We start from the raw sequence: 13,896 nt of genomic DNA, 5'->3' as shown, positions 1-13,896 counted from the left end.
AAATACTCAAGTTAGGAGACCTGAGTTATAGTCCTAGCTTTGACTTTCTCTGAGTGAGCTTCTCTGTGTCTCAGTTTGTTATCTATGAATGAAGCATGGTTGACTAGATAATGTTTAAGATCTAGCATATTTATACTATTTTGACTTTATATTATTCCCAAATTTCTGATGTTTAACCTACCGAGAAAATGGCCCAAGACTGAATCAGGAGTCCAGAGAGCTGTACTAATTTATTGCCAAATACATTCAGAGTAAGAAAGTACTGATACACTCTGTACTTCATTAATTTACTGTCCAGATGGTGTAAAAATCTGAGTTTCCTATTATGCTTATTTTTTTTCCTTTGAAATTTGGGACTATATAATGCTGAGGTGCTAAGGAAAAAAATACTAAAACAAGAGCAGATATTTGCAGTATCAAATCTGAGACATTAAAAATTAAAGCCTGACTAATAGAAGTTTTTAGGTCTGATACTTAAATTATAAGTAACCTCTCCTCATTCATGGCCTGTTATTCAATAAACAGTATCTCCTTACCTAGAGAACATATCAAATTGCAGGTACCTCAAGTAAATACCACTCTAAAGGCAGGACAGAATCTCTTTGAAAATATGCTGACATGATGTGTATATATTTTTGCTACAAAATTATCATTGAAACAAAAATTTAATTATAATACCAAAAAGGCAAACTTCTACACAAATGTGATTCATATTCCTTTGAACTTACCCATTCTGTCCAGAGTTGAAGTTCTCTTTTGGTTACTGTCACTAGTACAAAGTATCAAAATATGTGTCTTTTAAATTGAAATATACTATTTTCAGGTGTCTCAGTGGTAAAGAATCTGCCTGCCAATGCAGGAGAAGCAGGAGATGCAGGTTTGATCCCTGGATTGGAAAGATCCCCTGGAGGAGGGAATGGCAACCCACTCTAGCATTCTTGCCTGGACAATTCCATGGACAGAGGAGCCTGGTGAGCTGCAGTCCGTAGTGTTGGAAAGAGTAAGCAACTGAGCATGCATGCAAACATAGTTGATTTACAATATTGTTTTAGTACAATATATTTAGTTGTTTTAAATTGATCAGATAAGCTTTATGCTACATTGGCACCGCCCTCGCATTGAGTAGACTGGAATCTTTCACCCTTGTCTCTGTAAGCAATCTGTCAGACACCTCTCCTGCTGCGTCACAGGTTCCCAAGATTCCCCAAGGGGAACAGGGCACCTGGTAGAGTAGCATTAGCCACCAGGTATAGCAATCTTTGTTTTGAAATCAATCAGAAAGGAAAGAGATTCAGCATATACAGTGAGCGGTAATCCTTTAGGTTTCTCTAAATTCAGTGGGTGACCAAACTGATTCAGTAGGTAACCTGATTATAAACTTTGTCACTGACGATGATGCCCACAGAAGTGATGTCTCACCTGTAGTGTGATGGCAGCTTTCTTAGTCATGGACTGGTAGACACCATTAAATTCCACATTGTGGTCGAGATCATATACTGGGCACTGTCATGTGCATGGGGGATAAAAAGGGAAACATCACTAATGTCATATATACATACCACACATACCACCTGGATCACAGAGGAGGGGGTCCTTACTGAGCCAGAAACCATGAAGAGTTTCCTCCCAGAACAGTCATGAAATAGTTTTCCTAAAATTTGGTGCCTTGTCCTCTGAAGTCAAGGTCACTTTATATTAATATTAAAGAGAACATAAAAGATCTGTCCTAAAGTATATCACACCTTTCCCATATTTTATTAGTACTTTATGAGACAGAAAGGGCCTAATGACACAACAAAAAATTCAAAACATAGAACAAGCAGTAGGTTTCTGTTTTTCTTGTGCAGTTTACAACTTGGTCTTCCTTATTCTCTATCACGATCATCCCTCCTTCCCTTCCTTCCTTTGTTCATTTTGGTGAAGAGTCAACGTCTCTCTATCTCCCCAGATCAATGTCTATAAACACATACTGTGCACTTCTGTGCACAAGATGCAGCTTTTAGTATTTAGCAGTCTTGTCAGCAGTACAAAGTAAGAGGATGAAATGGTGCTCACGCTCTCATTTATCTTGAGACAATATAAAACTCCATATTGGAAGGTTGACAAGTTATGAAACTCACCATGATATTCTGGACTGAGACAACAGAGCATGGATAAGCCAAGGTAGACATGACTTTAATGATAACTGAGTCTACGTCTTCAGGAAATTTGTACAGGAAATACTGAGAATTAAAAAAAAAAGATAGGATTTGTTAATGCTAAGAAATGTTTAGTCACAAACTATTTTCTCATGAATAAGGTGGTTTCCTCTAATATGAGGCACAAAGTTCAGATGTAAATCTCAGTAAGCCTCCAGTAATTCAGCCAGCCATTCATCTCTTGCATATTGAGCAGATGCTCTGTGCAGGGCTCAGATACTAGGAATACAGCCATGAGCAAGACAAAGGAGCCATTTAATACAACATTGCTGTATCATTTTTTATGATATTTATTTCTCAACTAAAGTTTGCTACACTTCATTCCAATTTCAACTTAAGAAGATCCCCCCACCCTTTGAATCAGAGATATGTGAAATGTTATAGGAAACAAAGTTTACCTCTATGTGGTCATTTTGAAATATGAACTCTTCCTTGAAAGGCAGACAAGCTTGTTCTTCAAGAATCTTAACCACCTTCCCATAGGCAAGGATTAGCACTACACCCACCTTTCCCCTAGACTTTTTTTTTTGCCAAAGAATCTATTTCTTGGCTGGAACTCAGTGAGATGACATTTAGATTCAAAGACCAAGCCCTACATCTAGGCTCCTGAAATACGTTCACAATTTTGTGCAGGCTAAGATATCTTTAAAAGTATTTCTCAAATATCAGGATAAGGAAACTAGATTCAAAGACCAAGCCCTACATCTAGGCTCCTGAAATATGTTCACAATTTTGTGCAGCCTAAGATATCTTTAAAAGTATTTCTCAAATATCAGAATAAGGAAACATTTATAATAGAGGTTATACTATTTACCTACTTAGATTATCAATTCACCAGAAAAATTTATTAACTCTAAGGCTATGGTCTTTCCAGTGGTCATGTATGGATGTGAGGGTTGGACTGTGAAGAAAGCTGAGCACTGAAGAATTAATGCTTTTGAACTGTGGTGTTGGAGAAGACTCTTGAGAATCCCTTGGACTCCAAGGAGATCCAACCAGTCCATCCTAAGAGAGATCAGTCCTGGGTGTTCACTGGAAGGACTGATGCTGAAGCTGAAACTCCAATACTTTGGCCACCTCATGCAAAGAGTTGACTCATTGGAAAAGACCCTCATGCTGGGACAGATTAGGGGCAGGAGGAGAAGGGGACGACAGAGGATGAGATGGCTCGATGGCATCACCGACTCGATGGACATGAGTTTGGGTAAACTCTGGGAGTTGGTGATGGATAGGGAGGCCTGGCGTGCTGCAATTCATGGGGTCGCAAAGAGTCGGACACGACTGAGCGACTGAACTGAACTGAAGTTTTAAACATGTTGCTAATAATGAAGAAAGGGGACTTCTTCCCAGTAATTATAAATATAGTAACTGGTTGAGAAGCTTGACATGAAATACATGATTAAGACTTTGAGGAAAACCAGACAAAGATGCCACACAAAAAAGAAAACTACAGGCCAATGTCACTGATGAACATAGATGCAAAAAATCCTTAACAAAATTCAGCAAATAGAATCCAACAACATATTAAAAACATCATACATCATGTCCAAGTGGGCTTTATCCCAGGGATGCAAGGATTCTTCTATATCTGCAAGTCAATCAATGTGATATACCACATTAACAAATTGATAATTAATAAAAACCATATGATTATCTCAATAGATGCAGAGAAAGCCTTTGACAAAATTAAACATCCATTTATGATAAAAACCCTCCAGAAAGCAGGAATAGAAGGAACATACCTCAACATAATAAAAGCTATATATGTGGTACATATATACCATGGAATATTACTCAGCCATTAAAAAGAATTCATTTGAATCAGTTCTAATGAGATGGGTGAAACTGGAGCCCATTATACAGAGTGAAGTAAGCCAGAAAGATAAAGAACATTACAGCATACTAACACATATATATGGAATTTAGAAAGATGGTAATGATAAACCTATATGCAAAACAGAAAAAGAGACACAGATGTATAGAACAGACTTTTGGGCTCTGTGGGAGAAGGTGAGGGTGGATGTTTCAAAAGAACAGCATGTATACTATCTATGGTGAAACAGATCACCAGCCCAGGTGGGATGCATGAGACAAGTGCTCGGGCCTGGTGCACTGGGAAGACCCAGAGGATCGGGTGGAGAGGGAGATGGGAGGGGGGATCGGGATGGGGAATAAGTGTAAATCTATGGCTGATTCATGTCAATGTTATGGAACCACTACAATCATTGTAAAGTAATTAGCCTCCAACTAATATAATAAATGGACAAAAATAAAAATAAAATTAACTTCAAAAAAATAAAAGCTATATAGAAACCCATAGCAAACACTATCCTCAATGGTGAAAACGAAAGCATTTCAAAAGTAGGAACAAGAAAAGGGGCCCCCCTCACCACTACTAATTCTACATAGTTTTGGAAGGGTTTTGGCCACAGCAATAGAGAGAAAAAGAAAAAAAGGAATCCAGATTGGAGGAAAAGAAGAAGTAAAACTGTTTGCAGATGAACATGATCCTCTACATAGAAAACCTAAAGACTCTACCAGAAAATTACTAGAGCTAATCAATGAATATAGTAAAGTTGCAGGATATAAAATTAACACACAGAAATCCCTTGCATTCCTATACACTAACAATGAGAAAACAGAGAAATTAAGGAAACAATACCATTCACCATTGCAACAAAAAGAATAAAATACTTAGGAATATATCTACCTAAAGAAACAAAAGACCTATACATAGAAAACTATAAAACACTGATGAAAGAAATCAAAGAGGACACAAACAGATGGAGAAACATACCATGTTCATGGATTGGAAGAATCAATATTGTCAAAATGGCTATTCTACCCAAAGCAATTATAGATTCAATGCAATCCCTATCAAGCTACCAACGGTATTTTTCACAGAACTAGACCAAAGAATTTCACAATTTGTATGGAAATACAAAAAACCTCGAATAGCCAAAATAATCTTGAGAAAGAAGAATGGAACTGGAGGAATCAACCTGCCTGACTTCAGACTCTACTACAAAGCCACAGTCATCAAGACAGTATGGTACTGGCACAAAGACAGTAATATAGATCAATGGAACAGAATAGAAAGCCCAGAGATAAATCCACGAACCTATGGACACCTTATCTTTGACAAAGGAGGCAAGGATACACAATGGAAAAAAGACAACCTCTTCAACAAGTGGTGCTGGGAAAACTGGTCAGCCACTTGTAAAAGAATGAAACTAGAACACTTTCTAACACCATACACAAAAATAAACTCAAAATGGATTAAAGATCTAAATGTAAGACCAGAAACTATAAAACTCCTAGAGGAGAACATAGGCAAAACACTCTCCAACATAAATCACAGCAGGATCCTCTATGACCCACCTCCCAGAATACTGGAAATAAAAGCAAAAATAAACAAATGGGACCTAATTAAACTTAAAAGCTTTTGCACAACGAAGGAAACTATAAGCAAGGTGAAAAGACAGCCTTCAGAATGGGGGAAAATAATAGCAAATGAAGCAACTGACAAAGAATTAATCTCAAAAATATACAAGCAACTCCTGCAGCTCAAGTCTAGAAAAATAAATGACCCAATCAAAAAATGGGCCAAATATCTAAACAGACATTTCTCCAAAGAAGACATACAGATGACCAACAAACACATGAAAAGATGCTCAACATCACTCATTATCAGAGAAATGCAAATCAAAACCACAAGGATGTACCATCTCATGCCAGTCAGAATGACTGCTATCCAAAAGTCTACAAGCAATAAATGCTGGAGAGGGTGTGAAGAAAAGGGAACACTCTTACACTGTTGGTGGGAATGCAAACTTGTACAGCCACTATGGAGGACAGTGTGGAGATACCTTAAAAAACTGGAAATAAAACTGCCATACGACCCAGCAATCCCACTGTTGGGCATACACACCAAGGAAACCAGAACTGAAAGAGACACGTGCACCCCAATGTTCATCGCAGCACTGTTTATAATAGCCAGGACATGGAAGCAACCTAGATGCCCATCAGCAGACGAATGGATAAGAAAGCCGTGGTACATATACACAATGGAATATTACTCAGCCATTAAAAAGAATACATTTGAATCAGTTCTAATGAGGTGGATGAAACTGGAGCCTATTATACAGAGTGAAGTAAGTCAGAAAGAAAAACACCAAATACAGCATACTAACACATATATATGGAATTTAGAAAGATGGTAACGATAACCCTATATGTGAGACAGCAAAAGAGGCACAGATGTATAGAACAGTCTTTTGGACTCTATGGGAGAAGGCGAGGGTGGGATGATTTGAGAGAATAGCATTGAAACATGTATATTATCATATGTGAAATAGATCGCCAGTCCAGGTTTGATGCATGAGACAGGGTGCTCGGGGCTGTGCACTGGGATGACCCAGAGGGATGGGAAGGGGAGGGAGGTGGGAGGGGAGTTCAGAATGGGACACACATGTATACCCATGGCTGATTCATGTCAATGTATGGCAAAAACCACTACAATATTGTAAAGTAATTAGCCTCCAATTAAATAAATTAAAAAAAAAAGACTTTGAGGAAACCAAACAAAAAAGCCCCCATATCCAGATTTAGTAAATCTATCACTTTGAAGGAGCAGTGAAACCCATTAAAACTTCATTTTGCATTCCATCATCCTCTTTACTAATCTTATCCTGAGAACCAGAGCAAGGAAAATAGAACTTTTCAACAATCCAAAGCCTTCCAAGTGGGGAACAATTATTTTAAGATTAAAGAGTGTCGTTAATGCTACTATCTGGAAGTCTGTTCATGCCTTGTAACAGATGGCAATGCTCTCAAGAACCCACTTCATTTTGTGCTTTTATTTTGGAGCTTGATTCAAATGCATAGAATACAGGGCTCTTCCAAAGATACTCTGGAATTCCCAACATGTGTTCTTGGTTCTTAGGGAAACCATACTTTGTTACCTCAAAAGCATTATTATGGCTACTATTAGCAGTAATGAAAATGAATGTCATATATATTCCTATATATTCTAGAAGTAGGTTTTGTGCAAGCTATAGGCCACTACTGAAGTCTTATCTATATGCCAAAGTATTACCAATCTTCTTTTTTAATAAATTGCTTTAAATTTTATTTATTTATTTACTTATTTGGCTGTGCTGGGCCTTTGTTGCTACATTCGGGCTCTCTCTAGTTGTGGTGAGTGGAGGCTACTCTCTAGGTGCAGTGTGGGCTTCTCATTGTGGTGGCTTCTCTTCTTGCAAAGCACGGGCTCTAGAGCATGAGGGCTTCATAACTAATGAGTAGTTACTTCGCAGGGGGTTAGTTGCCCCGACGCATGTGGAATCTTCCCGGACCAGGGATCAAACCTGTGTCCCCTGCATTGGCAGGCAGATTCTTAACCACTGGAAGAATCACCAGCAAAGTCCCACGAGTTTTTTTAATCTCTAAATTACCATAAATCCCAAGTAAATAAACCCTTTGCCTTGATAATGTACTTTTACCAGAAAGAAGCAAATGACAAGGATCTAAAGCAATGCCTGGAATTGAGGCTAAAAATCACCTTCTTATGTCCTGATTACCTATCCAGTTTCTGTTACCTGCTTCTGTCTATAGGAACAGAGGCAGGCAGTGATGATGCAGGTTGTCTGAAACTGTACAAGCGTTTGGGTGAATTTAAAGGTACAGAAGTTTTTTCCTACAGTTGAAGAAGATAAAAAATATAGGCCAAAATGGGAACTGTTATGAGTAAAATAAGACCTTATAGATGTCAAAGAATTTCTGTTTTGTTTCATGAGTTTTTCTAGGTATGTTTTACTCTAGTTTGTAATTAATATACAAATTATTTGGACTTTAGTGTTTAATAATTTTTTTTAAATGGAAAGAAGCTGCAATGTATAATCATCACTGGTTTTCAGTCTACAAAGCACATCATGACATTCAGGACTCTGGACTGGACTATTAGACTGTACTCTTTCTGCAGTTGGGGTGCAAGTTTTTCCTTTCCTGTCTAGATACCTCCCATTGCACCCCGCAAATAGTGCTTTCAAACATTTCATGAATTAAGTGACCGATCCTTTGAGGTCCATGGACTGTGGGTCTGTAGTCCTCTTCTGTCACTGGGTGGCAGCATACATGCACTGTGGAGACTTTTACTGATGGGAAGTGTAACTCTAAAAGGTGTGCAGGTGTCAGCTTTGGCAGGTTTGGTGAGCTGACTGTGCACATTGATTTCCAACTCTGTGTTCAGTGATGTCATGATGACAGTCTGAAATCGGCCAGGGTGGAAGTATTTACACTGCAGAAATGGGCAAACTCTACAAAACAGGGCTTTCTCTCTGAGAACAGGTTCACCAGCTCACAAGTGATTGTAATAGATTTACAACAGCATCCATACAATATGTTAATTCCAGTTCTAGTATATCCAAGGCCACTTTTGACCAAAGTTGTATTGCAGCATACTGAAAATTTACAAGAAACATCAGGACATTAAATAAATCTGCTTTAAACTTGGCTATTGCATGAACCTTATTCTTTCAGAATCTATGAAAGGAAAAAGGAAAGTAGCTAGCGGTATCACTAGAAAAGCAGCCTGAATTAATCAAAGTTTTAATCTGTTTATTTGGTTTATGATTAAGGCCTAGTGGAGAGCATAACCCAAGTATCTATATCTTCTGATAATTTTTGTCAGCATACCTGTTCTTTCTTAATGATGGAAGAAATTAATTTTATCCATAACACTGTAGATATTAAAATCTGTCTCATTTTTGTTATATTTTCCAGATCAGTTGTTTACTTTTGTATCTGTTTAGTGGTGGCCTTCCACTCTCTGTCTCCCCATCCCCATCCTAATTATAAGGTCCTTGCAGGCAGAAATTGCTCCTCTCTTCTTCTTCATCCTTCTATCCCTGGCACCTAATACTGCCTAATATGCCTGGTGTGCATAGTTGGCCCATAATTTAATGAATGAAGGTTAAGCCAAGGGATATCTGGAAACATGTCATGCCTCCCATTTCACACCAGTTCAAATGATGTGTCTAAAATCTCAGTTATATGAACCACATTCCAAAAATACAAATATAGCTCAAGTTGTAAAAGATTAAGGGCAACACCACGTGCTAACTCAACGTGTTACCATGGTTTCTTTAGGTAAGAATCATGATAACCTTGAAGCCTTCACTTACCTGAGGTTGAGAGGGGCTGGCAGTGAAGTGAAAGGTAACATTTGTCCTGAGAAATACAAGGGAAAGGGGGGAAAGTGAAAGAAAAACATAAGTTAGCAAGCAAAAGTTATTTCTTAAAAAAATCTCGAACTAGATGCAAGAAAAGCCCTACCCTTTGAGAAAGCAGTTCTGTCTGGGCCAATAAAAGTGACAAAGTACACTGCATGGGAACTTGGTGGTTTCAGTTGTCAAGAATGATCAAGTTGGGAAGGGATCAATTTTATGTCTTTATAAAAATAAACCCATAAAGTTATACCTATACAAGTAAGTACTTTGACTTTTATAGACACATTTGTCTTCAGATTCTCTTAAGATTTTACACTCAACTATAGGTTTTAGGTGTCAGAAGTGGGCTGAGAGAGGAAAAGAAGGCTTGAGGTTCTTTTGCATAATTCAGATAGAACTTAAAAATAATTTTGATGTATCCATGGCAAAAATATCACTTTTTAAAAAGCATGATGAATAGATAATCACCATGGGAGGGTCTCTAGGGATAGGAGCATGCTTTTCCTGCCCCAAGCACCCCACAGTTGTCTACATTTCCCTCCAAGATCAGGTCTTCTTTGGGTTAGACATTGCCTTCCAAGACCCTTCTTAAAATGCACATACCACCAAAAAAATATAATGAAGTTATTTTCTTTTCAATTATCAATTTTCTATAAATTATTTTATTATATATCTGCATCTTCTGTGAAAGACAGCAATGATCCAGCACTGAGGAGAGTGTGAGGAGGGTGTGGGAAACATACATTTGTAGCATAGAGTGCTATTGGGAAGGACACATGTGAACAGTTCGAGAGTCTGGAAAATGCAAAAACAGATTAGGTCTTCTCTGTAGTCATGCAAGGGCTGTTTGGGGCTTTTGTTCTTTCTGGTTCTTGTCTCATCTTTAATTGTGAGGATCACTCACACATACTCACTGTACTCTCAGTGCCTGCATCAGGAGAATGGCATGATCCCAACCCTTCAGTGTGACCTGAACTTCTGGAAACCTGAACTTTTGGGGCCCCTCCCCAGCTTCATCCCCTGATGCTCTCTAAAGAGTCTTTTTTATCCACTCCTAATTTTTTCCTTTATAAAAATTAAACCATTTAAAATTTTTACTAAAGATTCCTTTAGAAAGGGCATGTCAGGACATTGAAGCATGAAATTTGTAATTGGAGGTGTTGTTTAGAAGTCACAGATTTTGAACACTGTTTCTAAAGGTAATGACAAACAATTTAGGCCATTAGTAGACTAGACATAGAATTTGGCAATAGATACAATTTATATATATATATCCACTCTCAATAGAAATCATCATTAGAGTCAAGGGTTGGTCCTGCTGAAGCATGGTTAATAACACATGACCTTACGTGACGTAAAGAAGCTGAAGTTGGTGTCAAATCCAGCTCTGTGCGTGCTCTGAGACTCCACAGCCAGAGTCAGGAACCACGTGCTGTGCATGGTTCTCTGCAGCATGGGGAATGTCATCTGCAGTTACCAGGGCAACACGGGCCCTCAGTTCTGTCTGTTGCCAGGTCAGGGGAACAAAAAGGACAGTGGTTTTCTTGGCTGGCAACAGACAGGTTAAGATTTCCGGAAGCAAACAGTTTTCATTGGCCAGAAATTTGTTTTTAAATTCTCCCCTGTCATTTGCATTCCAGTTAAGACTGAATGTGTGGACATGGATAGGAATTTTCTGGTTTTTTTTCCCCTTGTTCTTTCTGTTTTCTTTACTAGTACAACACACACAAACTTTGAAAACATATTTTCCTTAAGACTATCACATGTAATCTCCTCTTTCTCCTGGAGTCAACAGTGTGTGCAAAATAAACATGGTGTCTGTTGCAGATGAAAGGTTCTGTTTCCTTCCCCATAGGCCTCAGCAGAGGTGGAGAAGGTTTATTTTATCAGGGGTCATTAAACAACAGAACAAGTCTAATTGAAACACATGTACACCTTCAGTTTTAGAGAAGGAAGTGTGTAATTTTCAACTTATTTGTTTGAAAAAATTAAACACAGGAAACATGTTTACCTAATAAATAAGAAAACCTAAAAACTAACTTTGTTTCCTCACTGTGGCTAGCTTGAGGAAGAGTGAAAGAGAAAAAGAACAGAGGAGTCAAGAGAGATTGGAGAAGAAGGGAGAGGGGTCCATGGGGAAGGGAGAGAGAGAGAGAGTGTGTAGGAGGTAATGAAACAGGACAAGGAAAGGGAGATGGGAAGAAAGGATCAGTGGAAAGACAGTCAAAAGCTAAGTCATTTTTTGAGGTGAGTCAGAGAAGACTGTGAGATTAATACTCATCTTATTATATGACAGCAAGCCCCTAGCACAGACCAGAGTGGGGATTCAAAACCCTCACTTTGTTTGTCGAAGGAAATTACTCTGGTTATTCACCTGGACTATGGACTTCAGAGTATCATTTCCTGTTATCTCCTTCCTGCCATCTGTCATGAACTGACTTTGTTTACCACAAATCTCTCCATAGCCCTCCACCATCTGTAGCCCTCCACCTCATGGCTCTGGTCAGAGTATAAACTCTCCATGCACGCGCTAAATTCTGTCCTTCTCTTCTCTGGGACTTTGCTTCTAGAAAAATCCAACTGTCCTATAAACTTTATTTGCATTGCTTCTCCTTGGTTTACAAACATACTCTAGTCTCAACCATTTTCAAAATAATTAACAAGCAAAAGCACCCAACAAAGTTGTACTCTTTCCCCTGAATTTCCCTCCTTCGATGTCATTCTGTATCCTCCCTCTCCTTCACAGATCAGCCTCTTCACAGGGTGCTGTGCTCCCATCCCTCATTCCCCTTTCCTTCTCCACTGCTGTCAGGGTTCTTTCCCTACCATCTCCCTGAGGTTGCCAGTCACCTCCTCTTGGCTAAATCCAGTGACTTAATCCCTAATGTTCTTTCCCTCTCTGTGACATTTAACACTGACTACCACACCTTCTTCTGTATGGGCTTCCCTGGTGGCTCATATGGTAAAGCGTCTGTCTGCAATACTGGAGACCCTGGTTTGATCCCTGGGTCGGGAAGATCCCCTGGAGAAGGAAATGGCAACCCACTCCTGTACTCTTGCCTGGAATCCCACGGACAGAGGAGCCTGGTAGGCTACAGTCTGTGGGGTCGCAAAGAGTTGGACACGACTGAGCAACTTTACTTACTTTACTTTACCACAACTTCTGCCTTAGAACTCTTCCCTCCCGTGGGCTCTGTGACACCTGCTTTCCTGAGTTTTCTCTCATGCATCTGATCATGCCGACTCAGCTTCTTCTGAGAGTTCCTGTTTCTCAGACCATCCCTTACATGAGGATGTGACACACAGTCCTGTTTTTGATCTCCTCATTTTCCTTAACCATATATATCTTCATTCATATATGTATAACCACATGTTATAATTGCCATAAAAATCTCATATATATGTATGTATGTATATGTCTGTATACACACACACACACACACACACAGTTGCTACAACAATGCCAGAGAATCACAAGTTTCCACATTCAGCCCAGGGCTACCTCCAGAGCTCCACTCACTGAAGAGTGTTTCTCTGCTGGGCTTCTGCACTTCACTGTCCCTCAAGGCATCTCAAACTCAGTATATGATCAAAATGGAATGTACTACCCTTTCCTTGACTCTTATCTGGCACGTCTGTCCATAAGCCTCACCTGACTTCTGACATCATTGTTGGAGTCATCTTGGATTCCTCTCCACAACTGCTGCTCACTCTGTCTTCCTGATTCTATTAGTATAAATGTAACACCTGAAGCACTGTCTGTGCTCAAGTAACATCCAATAAGAAAACAAACACGAATTTGAAAAGCAATGTAAATCATTATGTAGTCTACCCCAAATATCAAAGGGCAATTACATAGGATGATGCATAGCAAAATGGTCTAAAAGCCTCTTCACTCATCCATTTCCTCAAAAATCTATTGCTCTTTACAGCACAGTAGCTGCACTAGCACACTGAAAACTCTCTCTCAAACCAGACTCAAAATCCCACTTAGAAGTTTACAGGAGGGTTGAAGGATTCAAGTACTCATATAAGACTGTATTTTTAAAATTTTAATTTATTTTTTAATTGAAGGATAGTTGCTTTGCAGAGTTTTGTTGTTTTCTGTCAAACATCAACATGAATCAGTTGTAGGTATACATATGTCCCCTCCTTGTTTGACCATGCCACATGTATTTTTTGGATTTGTAAATTGTCCCCATGTGTATTATTTGACTCTTTTTCTCCATTACAACTTTGTTGCCACCATAATATATTCAGGTCCTGATAATTTTTTATTCTTCTCTATTCAAATTCAAATTTTATTCTCTTCATTTGCCTATGTGCCTCTACCCTGGCCTCTCCAATTCATCTTCCACATGGCTACCAAAATCATCTGAAAGATCAGATTCATTAGTGGCTTCCATAACCTGCACGGTGAAGTCTAAAACCCCTGGTACAGCATAAAGATCTCCAAGAGCAAGGATGGG

At 38.9% G+C, this 13,896-nt stretch overlaps 1 protein-coding gene across 5 annotated transcripts in view; it reads right to left on the bottom strand.

Moving 5' to 3' along the window:
- The window catches only part of SIDT1 (SID1 transmembrane family member 1), a 104,104-nt gene that overhangs the window by 52,841 nt on the left and 37,367 nt on the right, over positions 1–13,896 (bottom strand). For all 5 annotated transcript variants that reach the window (XM_043474863.1, XM_043474866.1, XM_043474862.1 and 2 more), the window contains 3 exons: positions 9,383–9,428; positions 2,121–2,222; positions 1,420–1,503 (listed from right to left, as the gene is read on the bottom strand). In XM_043474863.1, coding sequence (XP_043330798.1) covers positions 1,420–1,503; positions 2,121–2,222; positions 9,383–9,428 — 232 coding nt within the window. The remainder of the gene's footprint in view (positions 1–1,419; positions 1,504–2,120; positions 2,223–9,382; positions 9,429–13,896) is intronic.

The sequence above is a fragment of the Cervus canadensis genome, chromosome 7 (genome assembly GCF_019320065.1).
Source record: "Cervus canadensis isolate Bull #8, Minnesota chromosome 7, ASM1932006v1, whole genome shotgun sequence".
NCBI classification, from domain to species: Eukaryota; Metazoa; Chordata; class Mammalia; order Artiodactyla; family Cervidae; genus Cervus; species Cervus canadensis.
The sequence above is the reverse complement of the archived record's forward strand: the minus strand, read 5'-3'. Positions and strand labels throughout refer to the sequence as shown.